Raw genomic sequence first — 25427 nt, forward strand, 5'->3', positions numbered from 1 at the left:
ATTTATAATTAGAGCATTGCTACAGAGCAGTCCCACACCCAACACATCAGTATAAAATAACAGAGGGTAAAATAATAAATTCATATTTTTTAATGGTGTGAAAAAGTGTGAGACTGTTATATAGATTTTCTGTTATAATTATATTTGAAGTGAAGGATATTTTCATAAAATAATTTATAAAAACATCGTCATTTTATAAAATTAAATTTTATTGAAAAGATAATTATTAAAAGAGTTGTACGAAAATATTTTCTCAAAAAAAAAAAAAAAACCTTCTAAGAGTATACACCAACACCACCCCCAACCCCACACCCCCCCCCCCCCCCCCCCCCCCCCCCCAAGAGTCATAATCTAATACCATCTTCTACTTGACTGTGGTAACTTTTTTCAATTATGTCAATGGGCGGCCGCGGATTACAAAAGCAAATCGATTTGGGTTAATTTTCTTGGATAAGCTTGAGTTGCCGTTTATAAATTTATAAAATCTTTTGAAGGGTAGATATATTTCACCTAGAGAAAATCACGACCAATTTTCTAGTTTCCGCATGAATATTCAAAGTTAGAGCCAGCCTTTCCACAAAGGTCTAGACCTTGTTCTGGTTTTGGTCGGCATTGCAGAGGTATGCTCACACTCTTACAGCGCGTGGGACTGAAACCTCACATCAAACACTCTCCCTTCCACAGTTCCTCTGTTTACTTCCTCCGTCCCTTCCTCGCATTTCCAATTAGTCAACATGATTTTCTGTTCTTTATATATTTTTTCCAGTTCATTCCCTCGTTTTCTTCATTTTAGCTACGAGTGAATTGGAAATAAATTTTCTATTCTCCTGTATTTTGTTCCTTTGCTTGTTTGTCAGTATCAAACACCGCCCATTTCACACCACGCATTAAGCTGCATCCCCATTACATTAATCTTAGATATTTGGATAAGATATGGGCGTAATAATGGCTTTGTTGATTTGTCTCTACGTGGGTTTGTGCTAAATTATATTAGTTCATCATGTTTTTCCTTGTCGTCCTCCATTGTATTCTCTAGTCTTTCACTTCATCATTCCTGCTCTAGTTCCCTTCGAATGACGATGATTTCCATGTTCTCATTTGTTCTTGAGTGCTACGTGTTGTGGGAGTCATTATTTTATTAATTTTTTTAACCTTGTGTATTCATTCTTGTTCTGCTGATATATATATATATATTAAGGCTTTGATTTCATTGGATTAGATAGGTGTGTCAGTTTGCTTTGACGTTGTTGGGGGAGATACTGCCGTTCATGGAGATGAAATTATGTGAATCGAAATCTGTGTCTGTGTCTGAGATAGTCCATACAGGAAGAACATACTCGAGCCCCTTTTTGAATTCCAGACAAATACTTGGTGTTAAGTACAAGCCACGGTTCTGTGCTTTTAGAGGTAATTGTTACACTTCTACCTCGCAGAAGTATATGTTTTTTCCTTAATGTATTTCCATATCTTCTTTTCTTTTCATTCATTTTCAAGGCAGTCAAACAGGATCCAAGCACAAATATTTTCTCTCAATGTATGAATTTTGGACCTCATGAATATGCAGATTTCTTATTGTCTTCTTCTTCTTCTTTTTTCTCGATTTTGGATTCAGGAATATATTTCCAGGCTTCTTGTTCAAGCACTTCGCATAATACTTATCCGCAAACAAGGGCTAGTGGTTCAGTTGGCCAAGAAAAACTTTCAACAGAACCATTTTCATATCAGATCAATGGAACAAGTGGGGCAAAGTCCATACTGTATTCTAGAGAAAAGAGAGTACTTGATGCGTTTGATGATGAGTATGGGGGAGTAGTTGTTGATCCTGAAAGATTACCAGCTAACCCAAGTTCCTTTGCTTCTATCCTTCATGCCTCACTTTCTCGTTGGAAAAAGATGGTAACTTTCTTGCCTATCTAATAATGATCAGCCATTCACTTATCATTACTGAAATTTCCTGTGGAACTGAGTGTTACAAGTCACTTGTCTCTAGAGCTTTTTAAAGAGATCCAATGCATCTTTCTTTCTTTTATGTTAGGAAATCGTTATGTTTTCTTAATCTTGTTGTGAATGGGTTACGAGCGCTTTCTTCCAGCATGATGGGTTTCTTAGGCTAGGCTTGGCCTAGGATAATTTTGCTCCCAAATAGACTGGTTAGAGTTTTCAAGTCAATGTTTTCCACTGAATTTTCCATTGTTTCAAGGAATTTACCGGCTTTCAAATCCTTATTTGGGGAAGATGAAATCTTACTGCATGCAAAATTATCAAGAACTTTTGGGAAATTCATGATCTGAGGTTATTTTGCTACAGGGAAAGAAGGGAATTTGGCTTAAGTTGCCAGTGGATCGCTCTGAGCTTGTTCCCTATGCAATAAAGGTGATTTCTGTACCTTAAATTTCCAGTATTCAGAACATCATGTGTGAACAGACTCAGCTATCTAGACAGGACCTGCATAACTAAGAAATGGCGACTCATCCTGTGTGCACCCAACTTATAAAGAATCCATTAGGAAAGCTATTAAATCAACCAGATGAAGAGAGAAATTCTGAGACTTCACTGATCATTGAATTTAAGCAGGAGGGTCAAGAAGCCTTACTATCATTCTTATAATCATGGGGGCTGGCAAATCAAGGAGGCAACAACCAATCACTGTGACGTCACACATACTGACTAGAATCAAGAAGAGGATAAATTAGTTAATTGCCTTCTTGGTCTTTTCTATCTATCAAGGTTTCCCAAGTAGTCCAGTGGCATCTGTCCCAAGCATCATATTGTTTCCCTTCCATTTTTATACTTGATTTACTAGAAGAAATTTTACTAATCTCTGTGAGTCTGTTATATGCCTAATTGTTACAGGAAGGCTTCCAATACCATCATGCAGAGCGAGGATATGTGATGTTAACATACTGGATACCTGAAGGACCTTGCATGCTTCCTGCTAATGCCTCACATCAAGTAGGGGTTGGGGGATTCGTCATTACCGACAGAAATGAGGTAAATTTTCTTGTGTTCAGAAAATGAGTCTTTAAACTACCTGAGATGTGCATTTAGTCTTCCAGTTCGTGTGCATGCACTTCCACCTTATTCATCAAGGAGTTACTATTGTTTTGTATCTCAAAGAACAAAGGAATTTTTAATAAGAAAATTGATCAAATCCTATTACTAATGAATATTATGAATGCTCTACTGTTAATTTCCTATGATAACTCTACTGTTAATTTCCTATGATAAACTGGCACAAGTACTGGAAATCCCTTCAGTTTCAAACTCAGATTAAAGGAATTTTATGATAATTTACAGGTTCTTGTAGTGCAAGAGAAGTACTGTTCTCCAGCCTGCGTTGGTCTCTGGAAAATACCCACTGGTTTTATCCTTGAGGTACTCTATTGGAGTTATACCATGACCACACCTTTTTCGTAGATGAATTAATCATGTAAAAACCAATTTTTTCAACTTGTTTTTTTAACTGTTTACAAATTGTTTTATTCTCTCTCAGTCAGAGGAGATTTTTACAGGTGCTGTAAGAGAAGTCAAGGAGGAAACTGGGGTAAGAATTTTGACGCCTATATTTATCTATATATCATTAACTTACTTTTGAAAGTTGCATCAAATAGCAGAAACGTCCATTTGAATTGTCCAATTGACATAAGTTGCATTCTTTCTTATATTGCAGATTGATACTGAATTTGTTGAAGTTATAGCATTCAGGTAATAACAACATGTTATTCTCATAGCCAAAGATATATAAATGTAGACTACCAACTACCAGTGAAATGGGGGCACTGATTTTACTTACTTGAATGCTTTATTTCCCAAACCAAAGGCCTAATATTCTTCCTGGAACTGTGTATCCAGGCATGCTCACAATGTGGCTTTTGAAAAGTCAGATTTGTTCTTCATCTGCATGCTCAGACCCCTCTCAACTCAAATTGTAATTGACGATCTTGAAATTCAAGCAGCTAAGGTAAATGTCTTCACTTACAGAACACTTGAGGTTTGCTTTTTAGCAGTTCATTATCTTTTCTCACCTCATACATTGCTTGCCTATCACCAACAGTTCCAAGACCTAGTCCTTCTACTTTGAATATTGGGAAAAAAAATGCTTTGTTTGAATCTACTGGAAAATAGGAAAAGGAAACCAAACAAATTGGGTAGGTGGAATTGATGTTGCAAATGCCCAAATCCTCCTCCTAGGTAACAGAAAGAAGAGAAAGGAAGGGCTAGAAGAGTAAATGAGCTACTAATTACTCCACAAATGCATTTCTTTAAATTCTATTGCATAACAACTTTCTGGATTCCAGAGTAATTCTTATGCTCAACCATGCAGTGGCTGCCCCTAGTCGAGTTTGTACAGCAACCACTAATACAAGAAGACTGCATGTTCAAGAAAGTTATCGACATTTGCATGGCCCGGCTAGGGAAGCGTTATTGTGGCTTATCTGCTCATCAAGTGGTCTCCAAATTCGATGGCATGTCATCTTCCCTTTACTACAACGTTATCGAAAATGAAGATTTCAACTGTCGGAGCAGTTGATTGCAGCCATTTAAGCACTAATATGCATCAGTCATCACCAGACAATATTCCTCCCTGTTGTCTGGTGGAAATGCACTTCACTTCCTCTACTCTGAGTTCATCGGTTGAGAACTAGTTCAGCTACATCCTAAATGGTGATCAACTGTAAGATTAATACCATTTTTTATGGACGTTATAGCTGATGTATGTATACATATATCGTGTAAATACAACAAGGGTCCCTCTAACAAATGCATATTCAAGCCAACGGTCTTGATGTTTTTGATAAATTTTAACTATTTAAGTAATGCTTTAACGTATAACGAAAAATGGGTTTAAAGCTTGACAAGCATACATACGAGATCCCACACATATTCTTCCTATTGGGCCGTAGCCCCAGACCAAACATCTTATCTGCTTCGATCTAGAAATTGACATGAACATCGAAGGTTGGAGAAGCCAAGTACGAGGGAAAAAGTGGTCAAAGGCAGACATCCTTACTTACACCCATAAAAGAATTCCTCTGTATCGGGCTTAAAAAATGTTTCATTCTTGAAGAATAATAGAAATTCAGATTAGCAGTCAAATCAAATGTGGCCGGACAAATGAATCTCCGTTTCCCATTGGGGAGTCCAAAGAAGGGATGAGATTTTATTCATAGAATGAAGAAATCGTATTTGACTGGAAGAGTGCACAACACACGTCTTTAGGTAATTTTAGGCTATTGTTTATTTTAATTTGAGAAGTACCGCGACAAAGAGATTTTTCATAAATAATTTATAAACTGATTTATCATAATTTCATAGATTTATTTTATAATAAAAAAATAATTTTATAATATGACGTATTATATTACATCAATTTTTAATTTTATTTATGTAAAATCCTTAATGTAGATAAAGCATTTTCCTTTTAAATTTTATTATTTATGGTTATATTTGTCCGCACATATATGAAATTATTTAAAATGTGAAAAATAATTTTTACAGTTTTAAAATATATAAATTTTAGACACTCATTCAAAATAAATAAATAAATATAAAATTTATATAAAAAAAAGTTAATTTTTAACTGCAGATATCATTTTTTTTTTTTCATAAAATGAATATGCTAAAATTCATATTTTAGAATTAATCTCAAAATATCACAAAATTTAGGATAAATTATCTATACACCATCAATTAAATTCTATGTAATTCACCACTATATTTTTCAATTATCTCCCTCTGTCGGAAATCAGACAACCTAAAAAGAGTCTCATTCCCTAAATCTGGGTAATAAATTTTATATGTTTGATTGATATTTCACACATTCGCTCCCAAATTAAATCCCAAAATATGATTTGAAATTCTGAAATCTTTCTTTTTAAGTCCAGAAAGTAGAAAATTTCCAAATTTTTTTCAAGATAATCCTAGACAGTAACGGGGACAGAAAAGCAGCCCCAGCACTACGCGTAAAGAACTTCCCAATTTGATATCGAAAAAGAAAAATCCCAAAAACACAAAGCCACCTTCGGTTGAATGAATGCTCCCATCTCGATCTATAGACAATCATTCTCATCAGATCGAAGATTCCCGCATTTTGCCTCCAAATTTAAGCATCCAATCCCCTCCAAATCTCCACTCTCAGGCCCTCTCGTAAGCGCTCTCTCTCTCTCTCTCTCTCTCTCTCTCTCTCTCTATGTATATATATAAACACATACCTATAGTTTCTTGTTACGCATTTTGATTTCCTGTGGTTGTTTTCACCGATCCGGCTTGGGTAAGTCGGATTCTCTTAAACCCCGTTTGTTTCCTGGGAAAACCGCGGGGTAGAAACTTTTTCAGGAACTATTATAGCTTATTCGTATAAAGCTGCCATACAATAACAAAATAACAAGAATCTCCACTCTCCTCTTTACAAGTCTCGAAATTCCTCTTTCTTTTCACTTTCTTGTTGCTTTCTGAGCAACCAACAGAGCGTTAGGGTTCTTTCCTCCTACTAATTTATTTAAATCAAGGTAAAGATTTTTAATTTTCCTAACTTCCTCGTTCTTTGTATTTTTTAGTGTTTTCTTGGATTGGTGTTGAAGATCATGAGCTTGTGAATCCTGGAATATAAATATTCTGATCGAGGGAGTTGAGGCGTTGGCAATTTAGTGGAAATGCGGTTATTTCCGTTGGGCTCGAGCTCGAACTCAGGCATGGAAAACCAGCTGAGCGATAGAGTAAAGAAAAATCAGGCTTTGTTGTTCCTCAATGTCTACGACCTCACACCCGTAAATGATTACCTTTACTGGTTCGGCGTCGGCATCTTCCATTCGGGTATTGAAGGTAGTTGAGTGGTACATTGCACTACTCTTGACTCTTCCATTTTTAAATTTGTAATCTTCAAGGGAAATTACTGCGCATTTAGTTTGTATCCTCAGATAATTATGAAATGTATGATTGAAGGGGAGAATCCCATCGCCATTATGTCTTTTGGCTTTTCTATCATATTTGTTGATTAGCTAAATGAAAGCTTTACACTTTAAGGGAGGCAAAAGATAACATCAAATAGAGAAAAGTGTGTTTAATGGTGTCAACAGAAGAGGTTGGACTTTCTTTTGCGTTAGTATTCTACAATTGCTCACCTTTGGGAATTTTGAAATTTCCTGTTTGCATTGCTATGCATAACTTTCTCTAGAGATTATTAAGTGCATGTGTATTTTCATAAATATGTAGAATCTTTAGATTTTTTTTTAAAAAAAATTATACATATATTGATGGAGCATTACAGCACTAGATTTGAATAATGAAACTACTTAATGTCTTTGGTCCTGCAGGAATTATCTCTGATTGTACTTGTTGCATCATGCTAGAGAATAATTCATGTATATAAAGATATGATTAGAAACTTTATGTGATAAAAATTTTGTTGTCTAATTATATGATAATAAAAAATAGGGAGGACAAGCTGCCATATGTATGCCACACGGTGAGAAGCGAAGGCCTAGGATTTTATTTTTGTTGCTGAGAAGTCCAGGCATTAGACTTTTTGTATTTTCCATTCTATGGTGTGCCAACCATAAAAGTTGTACCTGAATTTTGATGGACAGTGCATGGATTGGAGTATGGCTTTGGAGCACATGAGTACTCTTCCAGTGGGGTGTTTGAGGTGGAACCAAGAAGTTGCCCTGGCTTCATCTTCAGACGGTCAGTGTTGTTAGGTAGCACTGATATGTCTCGTTCAGAATTTCGGTCCTTCGTGGAGCAGCTTTCTGCAAAGTATCATGGGGACACCTACCATTTGATTGCCAAAAATTGCAACCACTTCACGGATGAAGTTTGTACACGACTAACTGGAAAGCCCATACCAGGATGGGTAAACCGGCTTGCCCGACTAGGTAACTGGTCTTCCTGCTTGCATGTTTCTGTATCTGAGAATCTACATTGAAGCTCAAAGGTAGCGCTTCTAGACCTGGTGAATTGCATGTCCATGGTACCTGGTGTCTTAAGTTTGGATATGCATAGGAACCTAGTTCCACATTTACCTTGGCCATATGAGTATACAGATTAATAAACATTATTTTACTATTTTGTTATATTTCATGATTACTGTATTATCAGGCTACTCGTTAAATCTCTACAAGGTATATTCTATATGGCACTTTCCAGTGGAAATTTGTTATATTGGGGTTTTAAAGGGTGTGAGCAACATAGTTGCTGACACCCCTTTCCCTTGCAAAGGGATCTTTTGAGCCTTTGGCCAATATATGCTTGGCGTTTCCTTCATCTCATTATATTTGGTTGAAGTTTCAGGTTCTTTCTGCAATTGTCTTCTGCCAGAAAACATTCAGGTTACAGCAGTGAGACATCTGCCTGATCATCCAACATATTCTGGTAAGTCTATTTGGACAACCATATTTGCAAGCTGATTGGTTTAGATTCTTGTATGGATTCTCTTCTTGAAACACTTTTGTATATTTCTACATGTTACGAGTTCCTTTGTCATAAACAGGGTACTAAAAGGTAGACCTCCCTTTTTTTGTTCTCTTGTTTTGGTTTTAAACGCTTGGTGGAAAGCTTGAGTTATCATTGAACAGTTTGATTATAGAATCAAATATACTGGCATAATTTTCGTTGGGTTAGGTTTATCTAGTCATGAAAGGTAAGGTTTTAAAGTGAGTTTTGTTTTAATAAACTACGTAGTTTTAAGGTCGTTTTATGACAATGATGATCTGGACACAGAAACTGGAACCATCCACTACGTGCAGGCACATCTATCATTAGGTAACTAGGTTCATCCATCTAAAAAAGAACTGTCTCGACAGTGACTGCTTTATTCAGTAGAAAGGATTGAATTCCGAGATATAACTCTCCTGTTACGTGTGGTATTTATTTTGGGCTCTGTGTGTGTGCGTGCGCGCCATTGATCCACATGATGTGAAAATACAGATAATGACGGGTCAGAATCATTTGCATCATTTGCATCAGCAGAGAGTGAAGATGAGGAACCAAATCATCATCTGCTGCCCACAACAAATGGTGATGCGGCTTTTCTAAAGGAAAAGCCAGTGAGGTTAGCAAGGGAGCTCTTGTGAAACTCTGTGTCTCTGTCTCTCTCTCTCTCGGGTTTCTCTGTTGTTTGTACTAATGTATGATGAGTTCAAGTGTATCAGTGGACATATATCCACAAAATTATTAGCATTTTCATTTGTATGTATGCTGGTAAAATGTTGATCCCAGGAATTGTATGTAGCCTATGTTATTTTGAAACGTATGTAATGCTTCATATTAGCAATTTTGCGTGTTGCTGCAGTATGATTCATATCTGCAAAACATTTATATCTGCAAATTGTTACAATTTTTTCAATCTACACTGTAAACTACCATAGATACACTGAACTGGAAGTTGTTAGCAAAATGTTGGTCCATCGGGTCAAAGGTAACTCGAGGAAATAATTACGATATTTTTACTATCTTAAGAGAAATTAAAGTTTGTTAAATAAATCAATACTCAAAAAAATATCACTTTGTATGGGTAATCTTAGAACTTTCCCCCTCCCAAAAAATCTAGCATGAGGAGGCAAGTTTATTAAGAGATTATTAAATTTGGTACACTTCCTTCTACGCAATGCTTGAGATAACGACATAAATAACAATAATAATTATTATTATTTGAAACGACCATAAAAAAACAAATTCTCAGTATTATTGTGGCGTTAAAGCCAATATATGGGTCTAATCCAAAAAAGTTATTTTCAATGAAAATGACAAAACAAATTATGAAATACAGACGTGGGTTCCTTCAATTCTTTATTTGAATCGTGATATGTGAATCCTTCACATTTAAAGGTAGATTTGGATAATAAGGTGAGAATTTTTAGTTTTTAGTTTTAGATAAAATTTTAAAATATTATTTTTTAATTATGTTTTAGAATTTGAAAAAGTTGAATTGTTTATTATATTTTATATGAAAATTTGAAAAAATTATAATGATGAGGTAATAATGATATGCGAGGATTTTAAATAATGTGGACTACACATGAGCATTATGTTACTCTCTTTGAATCGAATCATCATATTTTAACAAAAAATATTGTTAAAAGATCCTGATCTATAGACTAAGGGACAATTAGGATTGAGAAATCATCTCATTTTAACTCATTTTATCATTACAATTTTTTCAAATTTCTATACAAAATATAATAAATAATTCAATTTTTTCAAATCTTAAAATAATGATAATAATAAAAAATAATATTCTGATAATATTTTATTCAATTTTCATATATTATTTAAAATTATCACATCTCATTTCATTATCCAAACAATCCTTAATACATGCAAAGGAGTTTGAAGATGATTTTTGGACAAATACAATTCCATGGGATTTATATACGTAGAAAAGAATGTCGTGCAAAAATTTGCCGTTAGTAAGCAAACAGATTCCAAAAGAAAGCGACGAGATGGGAAGCCACACGGTAACAAACAAGAACATTGCCGCAGAGAATCCAAAGTTCCTGACAAAGTGACACTCCAATCCGATATCCAGAGACCAAAGCGATCACCGTTCAAGAAGAAAACTGACGGCGAGAGGTTGCAGCACGAGCAACGGTTTTAAGTGCCTTCTCCACCAATCCAGCACACCAACTACCCGTAACTCACCATAACCAACCAGCCAACCAATACAAGAACGGCAAAACCCTCCAAAGGTCCTTGGAGTCGTTGTATTCATCCAAAGTCGTTCATTCCCTTTGATCTTTTTATATTTTTCTTCTCCAAGTAAAACCCACAAAATTCATGGATCTATCTTTACCAGTCATTACCTCCATCTTTATATTCTTCTTCTTAACCATAACCATCCCGTTTTCACAGTCCGTACCCTTCATAGTACTCCATGGTAATTTTTTTCGCTTTCAAATCAGTTTCTTTTTAATCGTAGTTTTTTGTTTTTTTGTTTTGGTGGAATCTGTTTTAGGATGTATGGTATTATTGCCTTTTCTTTCTCTCTTCTGGGTATTTGAATGATAGGTTTTGTTTTTCTTGGATATTAATGCTTACTGTATATGTTTGATATGGATAATCGATGCCTTTGTTGCTATTAATGGAAGCTTATGGTTGATTATAAAGGAAGGTTCTATGCTATTTTTCTTGAAGATGTTTATATTTCGAGTGTTAACTGCTGATATCAAGAATATTTTCACCAAATCATTTGGTAACTGGAAAACATCAAACGCCAAACTGTATTTGAGTTAACACGGTCCTTTTAAGGGTTAGGTGGAAGACAATGGAGCATGGAGATATTATACTGCTGCACTTCGTGTATTTCCTGTTTCTTTTGGAAATAGTAAAGCGGGACAGACCCTTGGGATATATCACCAAAATCCTAATTTAGATATTAAGCGAGTTGCTGATTGAAAAGAGAAGAAAATAGGATTCAAGAGAGGCTGCAATTCTCCCGAGTGATAAAATTTCATTGCTTGCCTTGCACACACATCTTTCCTGACCCTATTAAATGGGTCCAGTTATGCTTAAAGCTTGTTTAAGGTAACACGATCTGAATTTCAGTAGCTCATATCGTTTTTACCTTACCAATGTTATTACTATGTCTTCCAATTACCTTGTTAAATTGTGCATTTAATTTACTACAAATTTAATGAACCTTTTGGCAATCAAAGTACTTGTTTATCCTATTTTATGAGAAGTTTCAGCACAATATTTCATATACAAAGTTTTCTGGCAATCCCATTCTATTTTGGTACTGAATTTAGATATTTATTGGATGCTTCAATCTCTTTCTTAAATTTTATGAACCTAGTACATTTATGATTAATTCTTATTTATGTATGGACATTTTATTGTGTTTTTTATTCATCTGTCCCTTGTTATTCTTTTATGAATTAACGGATCAGTGTGAGTAAGTTTATAGGGATGTTTTTTTTTTTTTGCTAATATATGTCATACTATTTCAATGCTTCATGGCAGGCATCGGAGATCAGTGCTCCAATCGAGGAGTTAAACAGTTCACTGAGCTACTGAGCAACTTTTCTGGCACTGAAGGATATTGCATGTATGCTTGCATGAACATCTCTTAGCCCTATTCTTTAAAGAAACTTTGAATGTTATCCGCTTAAAGAACACTTGTTTTCTGATCATTGATCAAATTGTATCCACAAATGAAGTTTGTTATATATGATCTTGATTGAATTATCATGGAAACCTAAAACCATATAAATGTTTCCTCATGAAATTTTATAAAAGTTAGATCATGACTAGATGCTTTAAATGCATCATTTTTTGAGTCAACCTTCAGATATGGTATTCGTATTGTCATCTAGTTGAAAGAGGTCAAAGGATACCAATAACTGATGTTTGTTCTTTTAAGTGACCGGTGGGTGGATGAGCAACAATATAGACATTTGTGCTTTTTTCAACTGAACCCAGCACCAAATCACTTTCTTGTGAGCAAAAAATTTGTAAATTACTTCTCTTTACCTCTTATCAGATTTTCTTTCCTTTCGTTTTTTTTTTCCCCTTTTGCCATTGAGTTTGGATACTGCCTTACAGTGGTACATCCTTGAAATTGCAGATAAATAAAGTGCATTTTGATACAAAGTGTCAAATTGGCCAAGTTTTCTAAGTGCTAAAGATAATTCTTAGAACCCTTTAGTTCACCGAGGGTAAAAGGAGATTTGAATCTTAATTTTGTAAATCACTGTAAAGCGTTTATACATCTTCCATTGGAGTCTAGTAGTCCATGCATTCAAATTGACTGGAACAAAAAATTTATAGGACATGGGTAACAAAATATGTAAAATGTCAGAGCATAACTATATGAACTAGTTTTTGCTAAATAAAATCGGGTTATTCTTTATTTTTTTTTTTAATATCACTTCTAATTTTGCATTGGGTGTAATTAACTATCAAACGTATATGATGTAAGGAACTAAAAATGTACACTTGTACATATACATATCATATCTGTTCCAGGAAGTTTCAAAATTTTCTGGAACAATCGTGAACCTGCCTTTGTCTTCAAAGCATATTTAATCTCTGAACCGTTTTCTACTGTCAACCGGCAAATGTTGCTACATTTTCCACAGATGTTCATATCTTTTTTTATTGCAGAGAAGTTGGAGATGGAACATGGGATTCATGGTTTATGCCTCTTGAGGAACAGGCAAGCACTTAATAAACTAGACCTGTCTTATTGGAAGTAAATTTACAATGTCCCATAGTAATTAAATTAGTTTACATATTTGCAGGTGGAAGCTGTTTGTGACAAGGTGATATGGCTCTCTTGATTGCAGTTGCTATTTCGATCCCTTTGATTTGGAAGTTTGTTTTTCCATTCATGTAATCCATTACCATACTACAGGTGAAGGAAATGAAAGAACTGAAAAAAGGTTACAACATAGTAGGTCTCTCCCAGGTGATTTATGAGTCTCAGATTTTTCCCATTTCAAATGTCTATGTAATGTAAACATAATTCACTGCAGGATTATTTTCTTACTGATTAACTTTTCTGGCATCGCTTCTTATGACTTATTGACAAACTCTTAAAATAACATCCAATTTACATGACACAATCAGTTGGAGCAGGCAATTGGCCAGTTGAACATTTATATAGAACTCCTCTTGACTCCCCTTCCCAATAGAAGAGTTGTCATGTCCTTTCAATGGCCAGTTGAACATAACATGCTCTGATCATATGTGCCAATCAATTTATCAATTGGACTAAAGTTTTTATTGCTTAGCGCCTATTATTAAATTTTATTATAGCTTTTGGTTCTTGGGCAGCTTCTGTATACTGGTTCTCATTCATGGCTTTTTTTCTTTTTTCTTTTTTTTTTTTATTATTATTTACAGGGTAATGTAATAGGTCGAGGTGTTCTAGAATTTTGCGATGGAGGACCTCCTGTAAGAACCAGTCTTGAATATAAACCTTGCTAGTTTAGTGTTTCAGAATTTTGTTTGACAAAATTGCATAAATTGTTGTCATAATGAAATTGGAATGTTTTGACTACGCATGTTTACACTAAATCGTGTGAAATATGTTTAAAAGCCATATAAAATTTTGTTCATAGGTTCATTATTTGGCCCTTTCTTGACGAGATAAATGTACTATTCTTTTTTTTTTCTTTTTTTTTCCCTGTTGTTTTTCACTTTTTTCCTGTTTGGTGGTGGGGGATGGGAATAGGAGGTTATGGAACTTATGAGTAGGCATTTGAAAATTGATGGATTTGCTCAAAATTCTCTCTCTCTTTGGATGGATGGCTGGATACTTTATTTTCTCCACTTTCTGCTTTAGGATCTGCAGCATTATGTTTTCTCATTAAAGGAAAATAAAGGCCGTTTGCAAGTGTAAATAAGGGTTGTCTCATCTATGCTTGCTCTGGCTACATGCTGCATAGGTTCATAAATCTATCTAAATGTCTTTGTGAGTTTAGTTCATGGCTTCTGTATAATACTGTTCCTAGTAATCTTTGAGCTTCTTCTTCTTCTTTTTTTTTTTTTTTGGTACTTGTTTGGATCTCAAGTAACTGAAAATTTTCTCTTTTAATTCTGGAAACAGGTTAAGAATTTTATCTCTTTAGGTGGACCTCATGCTGGTACTGCCTCTGTTCCTCTTTGTGGTGTAAGTGCCATCATGGCTTTCTATCATTACCACTTAATATACATTTGTTTCAGTCTCCTTGATATTATTAGTTGTTTTAGAGTTATATTAAAATCTAATGTGGGATAAAGCTATCTACAGATCATTGCTATTTCTCTCTTTATAAACTTGTTAGGAGTCCACCTGGATTAGCTCTTCCCCTTGTGCTTGTTATGCATAATTGAGTCTTACTGGATGTCCTACATCATCTCATTCAATCATGACCTTAATAATTTGAAAAGATGCTCCAGATAAGAGTATCGCACTGTGATACCCACATATGAGAAGATTGAGGGTATGTGGTGTATGAGATCCCACATTGCTTGGGAAGGAGAAGTTCTTGCTCTTTATAAGGTTCCAATGGAGCTCCAATTGTATCATTGACTAGTAGGAGTATAGGCCACGTGGTTTGGGCCTTCCATTGGGGCATTACAAATGGTATCAGAGCCTATCCCAACCAGAAATGTAGAACTTGATTCGTGCCACCTACAACAGACAGGCCCGACGAGGACGTTGGGAATTTAAGGAGAGTAGATTGTGATACCCTCCCATATGAAAAGATTGAGGGTATGTGGTGTATGAGATCCCACATTGCTTGGGAATGAGAAGTTCTTGCTCTTTATAAGGTTCCAATGGTGCTCCAATTGTATCATTGACTAGTCCTTTTGGAGTATAAGCCATGTGGTTTGGGCCTTCCATTGGGGCGTTACACACACCTCAAGCATAATGATGAATTGTGATGGTTTACAACTTGTGTGCATATTTTAGGTTAGTCAAGTTTGGAGTTCTTCTGAACTTTTGCTTTCTGGGTAGCGGCAAGTCCCTGTATATTATGTATTCTGGATAATAATCACCTGGGAATAAGTGGCTATCATGCCAATTGACATTGCAATGAGAAGTTGCAATATTATTTAAATTTCCTTAAGTTTGAGTTCTGTCTAATATTCATTTATGGTTTTGTCTTCTACAGTCTGGCATTTTGTGCATTATTGCGGACAGACTGATGAAGTTAGAGATCTACACCGAGTACATCCAAGTATAAATCTGATTATGAATTTACTTTTTTTAGCATTTTAACTCCTTGAAGTCGGGTCACTACATCGTATCACTATTTTTCCGATAAAATCCATTCTCTTTAGTATTTCTCTTGCAAATACATGATGCTTGATTTCTGGAATTGCAGGATCACTTGGCTCCTAGCGGCTATCTTAAATTACCAAATGTGAGTAATATAAACTGATGCCATGTTGAGGCTTTTCTACTGCATATCTTTTGGCTATACGTTCTAAACCCTGTAATCGTGATATATTAGGAAAGTTTGAAGGCCACTTCTTTTCAACTCTTATTGGCTCAATAATCTTTTTGAATGTTGGGTCTGTAGTTCTTGTCTTTTCCCCCTTTCCTTTTTAAAGGATAACAGATTAAGGTGGCTTTTTCTTGCCACTTCTCAAATATCATGTTTGCACTGATAATTATCCACTTCATTTTATTTCTCTCTTTTCTGACTGAAAACCTAAACATCAGAATCAACTATTTTACAATTCCAGGCTATCCCCAGCTATTTAGAGAAATGCAGATTTCTTCCAAAGCTTAACAATGAACTCCCTGGTGAGAAAAACTCCAGTTTCAAGGAACGGTTCACTAGTTTACAGAACTTGGTACTTATCATGGTAAGCCTTTTTCTTTTTCTTTTTTTGTTTTCTTTTTTTTCCTTTTGAATGGGTTGATCATGGTAAATTGGAGGTTTCTTTCCATGTACTAACATTTCTTGGTCGTCTCAGACTTTCTCAGACAAATAACTATTAAGCTTATTAAGCTTTTCTCAACCTTTTTATTTTTTTATGTTCAACAGTTTGAGCATGACACAGTTTTGATACCTAAGGAAACTGCTTGGTTCGGGTATTACCCAGATGGAGCCTTCAAGCCAGTTTTACCTCCACAGCAGGTAGTTTTTCAGATGAACCTGATCTTCTCTTGTTATCTGTGCTGCTCCTCACCCAGCGCCCCAGCTATCCTTCATCTGAAAATGTTAAAACATTTTGGATTACCAATATACCCACGTTTGTTTGCAGTGCAACTTCTATTTCAGGACAAAAGCATGATTACGAAGTGAAACGAGCTACTAGACAAACAAAATAATGTTAATACAGAAATCTTTGGCACCAAAACTGATTTTTTCTTTACAATTTCTTGAGTGAGATTGAGAACGTGAAAGAAACCATCTGATTACCATTAAGAATAATTGACTATCCGTTGCGTGGTGTCTAAAGGTACTCAATAAATTAATTCTCGCTGGAAGCAATTTGTAGCAGAAAATGCAAACCAATTTGCTTTCAAAATTATATATATGGTAAAGGGGTAGCACATTGTTCTATGAAAATATGAGCTTTGCATGGTAAAAAAGCATCAGTTTATATTTTCTTGTAGCCTAAAGGGTTTTGTTCCTCCCAAATTTGGCAATGTAGCTTACAGCTTCTTGTGTCTTAAAACATTTTCTTTATATTTAGTGAACTGGTTTTGTCACTCAATTTTATGCAGACACAGCTTTATGTTGAGGATTGGATTGGTTTGAAAACCTTAGATGAAGCTGGAAGGGTAAAATACATTAGTGTTCCCGGAAATCATCTTGGGATTTCTAAAAGTGATATGAAAAAGTATGTTGTGCCTTATTTGGAGGGCAATTCATCAAGAAAGAACAGTAATGAAAAGGATAGTGGCAATAGAGTGCAGGGAGTTCATGGTGGAGTTGTTCAAAGCAACAAGAGAGAGCAAATGGTGCTTCAATTTGAGGAGAAAGCATCAACTAAAGCAATAATTGAGGGGTCATCACATTATTTCTGGCCTTCATCAATTAAAACTTTCATTGCCGAACTTCTCGGGCTCATGCAGAAATGGTTGCCTCATACATGATTGTACATTACTTTGTGAATCGAATTACAAAGTCAGTTGATATGTGTGGTGAGGATCTTAAATTGATTCAGTTGTCCGTTTTTTCAGTCCTTGTATGTATATTGGTCTCAATATCTCTTGATGAAGCTTAAGAAAGCTCTTGGATTACAATCTGTACTGTATAATTGTGGAAACATCTGTTCAATATGCAAGGGCAAGTCTGGTTATATACTGATGGAACATGGCATGATTATATGCATTCATATAATTATAGGATTCTATAGCTCCGTGCCGAAGGATTGAAATTTGATGCTCTGAACCGCAGGATTGAACTGATCTCCATTATCAAAGTAGCATTAAGTTCAGTTGATGTAGCAGACTTTAACATCAGTTGCGTGCTTTTTTTCTTTTCTTTACCATAATGCCGTTGCACCTACCCAATACATACATCGGTTTTGTTAGGTGCAAATAAAGTCGTATACTAATCTGTGTATCAATACTGATTTTTTCATATTCAAAATTTAAATTAGCATTGTTTTTAATAAAATTTATTTTTTGACCAGTTATATTAGATTGATGCACATATTAATTTGCAGTTATCCTTATAACTAAATTTTTTCTACATGCATAGTTTCATGGTGAAATTGTTGACATAACAATGTTAGCGATTATCAGCCACATATTTCTGTTCCTCGAAAGAGAGATTTACTTATAGGGTTTATTTAAGTGATAAAAATTTCAACATACTGCAAAAATAAATAAATGAAAAAAAAAATCTTCAAATATAAAGAAAACAGAGACAGGAACGGAGAAGCATTTGGATTGATTGATTGATTGATTTATTGGTAGCTAAAAGTAGAAAACATTGTATGGCATGTTACTAGTTACTGGTTGTACTACAGACTCGTATTTGCTCTAACCATTTTCTGCGTTTCTTCAAGGAACATAGGCATGAGAGTAGGATACCCCATGAAGGAATCTTTGAACCTAAAACTTTAAGAAAGGGACAAGTGCTTTTCTTGTTTTGTTCAAGAAGTAACTAATTAGCTACCTATTGTTTTTCTTTTCAGGATTTAGAGAAAAATTCTACTCATCCCCATATTACATATCACACAAAATTTTTTAATTTTTACTTTTTTTTTCTTTATTAAATATGTGGTTTATAAATGATGAATAAAATAACTCAATTAATTTAATAAAAATAAAACAATAAATAAATAAAAATAAATTTATTATATGACATGTGAGACGATGAATAGCAAAACTATGGCTAGCCAGATTTAGGGGTTCACGCTCCCTCTTCTCTCAGGCTTCATCAACTACACAAGTGGGTCACCCCATCGAAGGCGGTGGTTTTATACCCAGATTTCATTGTGAAATAAAAAATTAGGAAAAGAAATGGATTTCATTTTTGGTATTTTTGGGACAGCTGCAACTGTTCTTGGTTTTATACCCAGCATTAGTGACAAACTTTCGGAGGGACTTTAATTTTAAGGGGCTAAATGGTATCTGAAAAAATGGAGGTAAGACGTGTACGGAAATGCATGAAACATTCCCTTTGTTTAATCATAAGGATGCAATCTACGAAGGTATCATCATTAGTTCCTTGACCCATATTGCTCAAACTTCTTACATCTTGATTCAAGTGAAATTACAACTCAATTTACAGGAAAAAGGGGGGGAGAAGAGGGGAGAGAGGAACCACAGTTTCATTTCTCCCTAATATGAGCATTATTTGCCTTTAGCTGTACGCGCAAAGAAAGGTAAAAGGGCATAAAACTTATCAAGCATCTTCTATGCAATTTGGTTGACTTTTCTGCAGTTTCTGTGGTTCTTCACAGTAGACGTGTATGTCAACACTAATTCCTCCCAGATGATCAGTCTCAACTAAGCAGCTTCTCTTGCTGCTCAGTTTCTCCCCTGAGATTGTCTGGTGGGCACGGCATCGAAACCATAGGCATGAGACTCTTGCCAGAGCTGCCTGACCAGCTACACGGACCCGGTAGACCACACTTAAATCTGCCCATATCTGTCCCATAGCACCTGAATCAAGCCTTGAGTCATACCCTTCAAGATCCGATTCAGTCACAACAACTACAGCTCCATCGTCAAACGCAACAAGATCTTGTGAAGCCGCTGATACTGGGGCCTTCATGATGAGATCAGCCATGGGGGTGTAGACAATAGCTTTTTTCACCATAAGATGGTAGTATTCCTGGACAGCCTGTAATCATCACAACCAAAAATAGTTTATATATATAAAAGAATATAAATATATATCATGGGACAACTGAGAATTATTAGTTAATTGCCAAGAAAGACAGAATGCCACTAAAAAAATAAAATAAATTTTGAACAACAAAACCAATAGAATTTAAATGCGAACTCTCTCTCAGATAACTCACCTACTCAAGCCTAACGACAGCATGGTTCGGAAATCTTTTACAATATATAATAAAACATATAGTGAAAGAGTCGTCTACTAAATACTTGAGAAAAAAGGAATTCCTGAATTTCCACTGCCAATTAATATTAAATGACATCATGATACTGGATGACAAACCCAAGTTTATAAGAATACCTGCCACTGGGAAGAGGCTAAAAGCACCCTTGGACGGATTGATCTCACATAATCATATGCAGCATCAGGTGTCATCTGCTTGTGATGCACCTATTAAAGAAAATGGACTGTCAAGAAAGGTGGGAAATTTTCAACAGGATAGTCAAATATATTTCCTTTGGAGTGGAACTGACCAGGTAACATATTACAACAGTTGTGCTGCGCCCCCGTCCAGCTTTGCAGTGAACATAGGTATGTCTTCCGCAAGATGCATTTTCTTCATGAAAATGACATTAGAAAGATCAGGTAATCCTACGGAATACCCCTCCCAGAAGAAAAAATTAAATAAAATGCATTAAAAAATTAAATAACCATGTGTCCCTGTAAATAGAATTCTGTTAGATGGCAAAAGATCTAATGTTTTATATATTCCAAAGCAGGAAAAGCAAAGTGAAAAGAATGTTCACCATGTATGAACTCTACTGCATGGTGTATATCATTCAACGATGGAGCAAAGCAGTAGTCTCTGGTAGGTATCACTAGATGGTCAATGCCATGATCCTACAAAGATTTCAATTTATTAGATCATAAACTGAAGTTAGGTCAAAATACTAGGATCTCCTTCTAAAGCTGTGCCCAGGAAAATACAATGACCATCATACACGTGTATCACACAAAAAGGGCCCGAAAAACTAGGTTGAAGACAGAGACAGAGATGTATGCTTCCATGTCATTCCAATCAACTAAAGTGATTTAGAGGAAGTGTGGCATTCCATGTCAGTCAAATAATTTAGGATGTCCAAATGAGACCCTGGTAAAGGTCCCATCAAATTAGTTTGGAATTCATACATCTAGAGCTAATCAATTAAAATTTTTGGACTATGATTAAACCCCTAAAATAGTTCATAGGGTAGACATTTCTTTATCGTAGGCGCCTATTGCTTTATGGAACAAGAGAATTATTTCCCCCATAAATATTTATTATTTACCAAAGTCTTTTTCTAAGTTCTAGAACCTGGACACCAGTGACCTCACCCTCCAATCCATGTTTATTGGAGGAAGAAGAGATACCATTAAATTAGAATATAAATTGCTCTTAGTTGTTTACTAAGCAACCATCGTACCACTGTATGTTTCTTCCAGAAGCAGCACAGACAGAAGAGATTTGATTTCTTTCCACACAGGTTTTTCGTTCACATTTAAACAAAATTTGTTTCAATACGTGAACGAAAAACTTGTGGATAGAACTGTGACAAGACTCTCCTCAGGTTAAAAGAATTGTGACACGATACGAAACAAGTTTTGTTCAAGTGTGAACGAACAACACTTTATCAACTTCTTGAATTATACAGTTAATCTAGCATAGAAAACAACAAACACATCTAATGGTCACAGGAGCTAAAGAGTTTCATATGAAAAGTTAAAAAAAAAAAAAGAGAGAAAAAGACCACTAAGAAAAGGTAGAAATCTTCAAGTTTGTGAAGAATGCCCATCCTGCAAACAGATCAGGATAAAATACTCACATGATATAGAGATGTCGATACCAAAGTCTCGTAGGGTTCATTTAGTGTGACTACCCCACAAACACCAAGCTCCTTTAGGCGGGGAACATCAGTTGGAAATGGAACAGCACCTAATAGTATAAACTGAACATATGTACATTAGAATATAATTCCTACACAAACTTATCAAAAAAAAAAATTAGTCATAAAAAATTAAAAACAACGAACACCGAGGGCACCAAAAACTTAAATAACAAATGCTCGAGATACAATGTTACAGCCATCACCGAATTACATCTTCAAACATATAGTTTAGGGCAATTACATCAGGAAAAAAAAAAGGCAGAGGAGGAGTGATGAATGACACAAAAATACAGAACTGAGCGTATATGAACTTATGAGCCAAAACAAATCCACCAAAGAGAAAAGGTAGTTAAGAGCGCCTAAAAGAACCAATAGAACCATATAAATTTTGTACAAGAAGGAAAATTTGGCAAACAAAAGCAATCAGCAGTGTACCACGAGAAAAGCCAGCAAAAAAGAATATATACAACAGATAAGTGTGAAAAAATTCAATAAAACCACGGGCTTGTTTGAAAATAGATCTCATCCCAATATTCTCATCTCATCTCCTTCCTAAACATAATTCAAATACAAATATTGTCAAACTAATCATTACAATTTTTTTAAATTAATCATTACAACTTTTCCAAACTTTCAAACAAAAAATAAAAAACAATTCAATTTTTCCAAATCCCCAAACAAGAATAATATTAATAAAACTATATTCTAACAATATTTTAACGTTATAATATTATTTAATTTTTTCTCTCTCCTTTCCCAAAACCCAAAAAATAATCGACTTAAACTATCTCCCTACTATTCACAAACTATCTTACTACTATTCACAAAATTCTCATCTCATCTCAATCCCCAAATGAGCCCTAAGCCCATCCAAGATCCCTGAACATGCAATTCAAACAGCAATCAAGTAAGAAAGAACAAAAATGATAGTTTTAGTAGACTGCAAATGAATTAAAAAACAGAATTCTACCCAAAAATATATCTTAAAAACTAAAAATTAAAATAAAACTTGCCATATATTCCAATAGATGAAAACTATATGGTAAAAACAAAACAATAACGAAATTCTGGCTTTTAAGCTATTTCATCATCCTGTATACGCTGGTATATATTATTGAACCAAAGAAGACATACACACATAAAAAGAAGCGACATGCAAACTCATTCCAATGAAAAGCCGCAGAAAGTAACCAATATATCGCCCAAAATCAATCAACAAGCACAAATATGGGACAAACTAATGCAGCAAAACGGCTAGAACGAATATCAAGCAAAACGAACTTATACCTCATCCACCTTATCCCACCACCTGAACTCTGCCTGAATCTTATTCCTAACAACATTGTAGATAAGGGTGGGATAAAATAGCGCGCGAGCCCCAGCTCCGATCAGAACCCGCTTTGCATCCGAAACGACAATGTTTCGGCTGCTGAAATCGCAATCTCCATCACAAGAATTCCCTTCTTCACCGCTTTCTACCTCCCCAACTTTCAATTCCTCAATATACATAGCCTCAATTCAAACCCAACTAACTCAATTAATCACAGCAACGCCCAATTTCGGAACAAAACCTAAATTACCCAAAACAAATACAGACACTTGCGTCACTTTAATTATACCCCATAACCCCCAAAAGAAAAAGTCGAATATTTGCTGTTAATTCCGTAAACGAATTACAGGAGTGATGGTGAAAACCTATAAATTCTACAGAAAAATAGGAAAACGGGGGATTGGAAAAGATTTTGTTGGTAAAATACGGAAATCAAAGTTTCGGAGAGAGATCATAACCATATTTTGCAAAAGAGCAGTCGATCGGAAAAAGAGAAGGAGGCGGAGACGATGGAGGTGGGATAAGAGATGACGAAAGGTCGATGACGGATGAATTATTTTGGGAGAGAGAGGTTTTAGATCGAAGAAACCCTAACCTAACCCCAGGATTTTGCTTGGATGATAGAATGGCATAGGTTCTACTCCTCCACCTTTTGCTCAACAAACACTGAAACAAGGAGAAAAAGACTGGGAAAGAGATTGAGAGAACGGCGCATGAGGAACTGGTAAGAACGGAGAGTTAAAAGTGACGAGACGGTGAGGAAAAAAAGCGTGCAAGTCGAAGACACGCAGATTAATGAATTATGATAAGGATAACCGACAAATCATTGACGATGTCGGTTCACTGTCTGAAAGACCAATCCCAACCGTTTAATCTGGAGGATCAATGGTTGAGATATATTCAGGATGATAGCCAATTTTTTCAAAAGCAAAATTGATATTTAATTTTGTTATGAATATCAATTTATGAAAAGATTGAATGGGATTGACGGCTCATAAATTTATTATTTATTAGAGTCAAAACCTCTTTTTAATAAAAAAATCTAATTACAAACATATTTATATATTAATATATGTATTAATTTATTATAATAAATTAAAAAATAAATTTTATTAAAAATAATATTAATTTAAATTTTAAATATAAAAAAATCAGTATTATTATGTAGATTAATACACGATTTTATTTATTTATAATAAAAATTTTTTTAATTATAGTTTCGTTTGATTTTTTTGAAATAATTTTAATTGTCATCTTTATCTATTATATATTATAGTTATTTTTATTTTTTTAATAATAAATATAATATATTTATTTAATTTAGTAAGAATAAAAAATAATATAAAAATATATAAATTATAAGACGGAAGAGTAACATCTTTTTTTTTTTTTTAAATATTTCCTCCGGAGTTTGACATGACAGCCCAGATCGAATATATTTTATTTTTATATCTTTTTATTTTCCATAATGAATTTCCTTTTCCGACAAAGCATTTATGTCATGATTGGTTGGCAGATAAGTTATCCCATTTATGCAGAATACAGAATTGATTCGTAACCGACGCCAAATTCATGTCATTCGTTGGGAATATCTATGGCTTTTCAATTGAGCTTACATAATTAATAATATTTTTAAAAAAAAAAATATTATATACAGTCGTAGAATTGTAAACGTCGTACAATTATTTTAAAAAAGAGTAGAGTTCATGATTAAAAAGTTAATTTTTTTTTATGTGAATTCTATATTAATTCATTTTTTTAAAGCGATTGCACACCGCTTGCATAACCACGACTACAAATATCATTTCTCTTTTAAAAATAAAAATTGTAGTATTTTTATCTATATTTTATACATTTTATTAATATAATTAAATATTTTATTTTTTTAATATATAAAAAATGATTTAGCTAATAAGTAATTTTATAAAAATTTATTTGGCTAAATATAATCATTATATTGTAATTTTAATATATTATATAAAATTACATTAATTTATAAATTTATATTTTATAAAATCTGTTTTATTTATAATGTTGCGTTGGCAAAATTTGTTAATGGATTGGATCACGTAAAGATATGTCATGTTGTGTTTGAATTGTATCGTCTATGTCAAACATGGTACGAGACGATAAGATAAAAAATAAATAAGAAGATGACGGGTAGTATTAATTCGATACATTAGTTCCAAGAATGCATATCCAAACGAAAACTAAGTTCCAATCACAATCTACTAAAGGGCAAATAGCTTGATTGGTTCGAATCCAATTGAACGATACATGTCTAACTAGTAAAGTTCAAATTTGATTACTCGGCTTGGTTTATGGTCCTATTGGTGGACCTAGGTTGGGACATTTTCATCGTTTTTAGTAAGATAATTCCCCAATGTTTGGTATGCAACTGCTAATTAGGTGATTGGTGATGGTACGGCAATA

General features: G+C 34.5%; 4 protein-coding genes across 7 annotated transcripts; 3 read left to right on the forward strand and 1 right to left on the reverse strand.

The window, feature by feature from the left end:
• The first annotated feature begins 486 nt into the window (after nucleotides 1-486).
• On the forward strand, nucleotides 487-4800 carry LOC122290462 (nudix hydrolase 8). Of its 2 annotated transcripts, XM_043098191.1 has the most exons (10): nucleotides 487-620; nucleotides 1220-1407; nucleotides 1613-1896; nucleotides 2308-2373; nucleotides 2854-2991; nucleotides 3298-3375; nucleotides 3494-3544; nucleotides 3671-3705; nucleotides 3853-3961; nucleotides 4325-4800. In XM_043098191.1, exons 2-10 carry the CDS (start codon nucleotides 1269-1271, stop codon nucleotides 4529-4531), a joined length of 1107 nt encoding a protein of 368 aa, XP_042954125.1. In that variant the 5' UTR covers nucleotides 487-620; nucleotides 1220-1268; the 3' UTR covers nucleotides 4532-4800. The 2 variants fall into 2 exon arrangements, with proteins under 2 accessions (XP_042954125.1, XP_042954124.1); XM_043098190.1 differs by lacking the exon at nucleotides 487-620 and having other exon boundaries at nucleotides 671-1407.
• A 1022-nt stretch (nucleotides 4801-5822) lies between these two features.
• On the forward strand, nucleotides 5823-9271 carry LOC122290397 (deSI-like protein At4g17486). 2 transcript variants are annotated; one of them, XM_043098045.1, is made up of 5 exons: nucleotides 5823-6147; nucleotides 6558-6822; nucleotides 7587-7874; nucleotides 8290-8370; nucleotides 8926-9271. In XM_043098045.1, the coding sequence occupies exons 2-5, from the start codon at nucleotides 6654-6656 to the stop codon at nucleotides 9069-9071; spliced, it is 684 nt and encodes a 227-aa protein (XP_042953979.1). In that variant the 5' UTR covers nucleotides 5823-6147; nucleotides 6558-6653; the 3' UTR covers nucleotides 9072-9271. The 2 variants fall into 2 exon arrangements, with proteins under 2 accessions (XP_042953979.1, XP_042953980.1); XM_043098046.1 differs by lacking the exon at nucleotides 5823-6147 and adding an exon at nucleotides 6162-6271.
• Nucleotides 9272-10461: 1190 nt separating this feature from the next.
• On the forward strand, nucleotides 10462-17753 carry LOC122289157 (palmitoyl-protein thioesterase 1-like). Of its 2 annotated transcripts, XM_043096111.1 has the most exons (12): nucleotides 10467-10873; nucleotides 11959-12043; nucleotides 13102-13153; nucleotides 13239-13259; nucleotides 13352-13405; nucleotides 13843-13893; nucleotides 14549-14611; nucleotides 15600-15665; nucleotides 15813-15851; nucleotides 16177-16299; nucleotides 16482-16574; nucleotides 17168-17753. In XM_043096111.1, the coding sequence occupies exons 1-12, from the start codon at nucleotides 10774-10776 to the stop codon at nucleotides 17537-17539; spliced, it is 1119 nt and encodes a 372-aa protein (XP_042952045.1). In that variant the 5' UTR covers nucleotides 10467-10773; the 3' UTR covers nucleotides 17540-17753. The 2 variants fall into 2 exon arrangements, with proteins under 2 accessions (XP_042952046.1, XP_042952045.1); XM_043096112.1 differs by lacking the exon at nucleotides 13843-13893 and having other exon boundaries at nucleotides 10462-10873.
• A 1381-nt stretch (nucleotides 17754-19134) lies between these two features.
• LOC122289158 (phosphatidylglycerophosphate phosphatase PTPMT1-like) lies at nucleotides 19135-23765 on the reverse strand. Its single transcript, XM_043096113.1, has 6 exons — nucleotides 22952-23765; nucleotides 21602-21724; nucleotides 20546-20639; nucleotides 20273-20355; nucleotides 20100-20189; nucleotides 19135-19742 (listed from the first exon to the last, which is right to left on the reverse strand). Exons 1-6 carry the CDS (start codon nucleotides 23171-23173, stop codon nucleotides 19302-19304), a joined length of 1053 nt encoding a protein of 350 aa, XP_042952047.1. The 5' UTR covers nucleotides 23174-23765; the 3' UTR covers nucleotides 19135-19301.
• Between the last annotated feature and the right edge of the window lie 1662 nt (nucleotides 23766-25427).

Source organism: Carya illinoinensis, chromosome 12 (assembly GCF_018687715.1).
Source record: "Carya illinoinensis cultivar Pawnee chromosome 12, C.illinoinensisPawnee_v1, whole genome shotgun sequence".
Taxonomy (NCBI): Eukaryota; Viridiplantae; Streptophyta; class Magnoliopsida; order Fagales; family Juglandaceae; genus Carya; species Carya illinoinensis.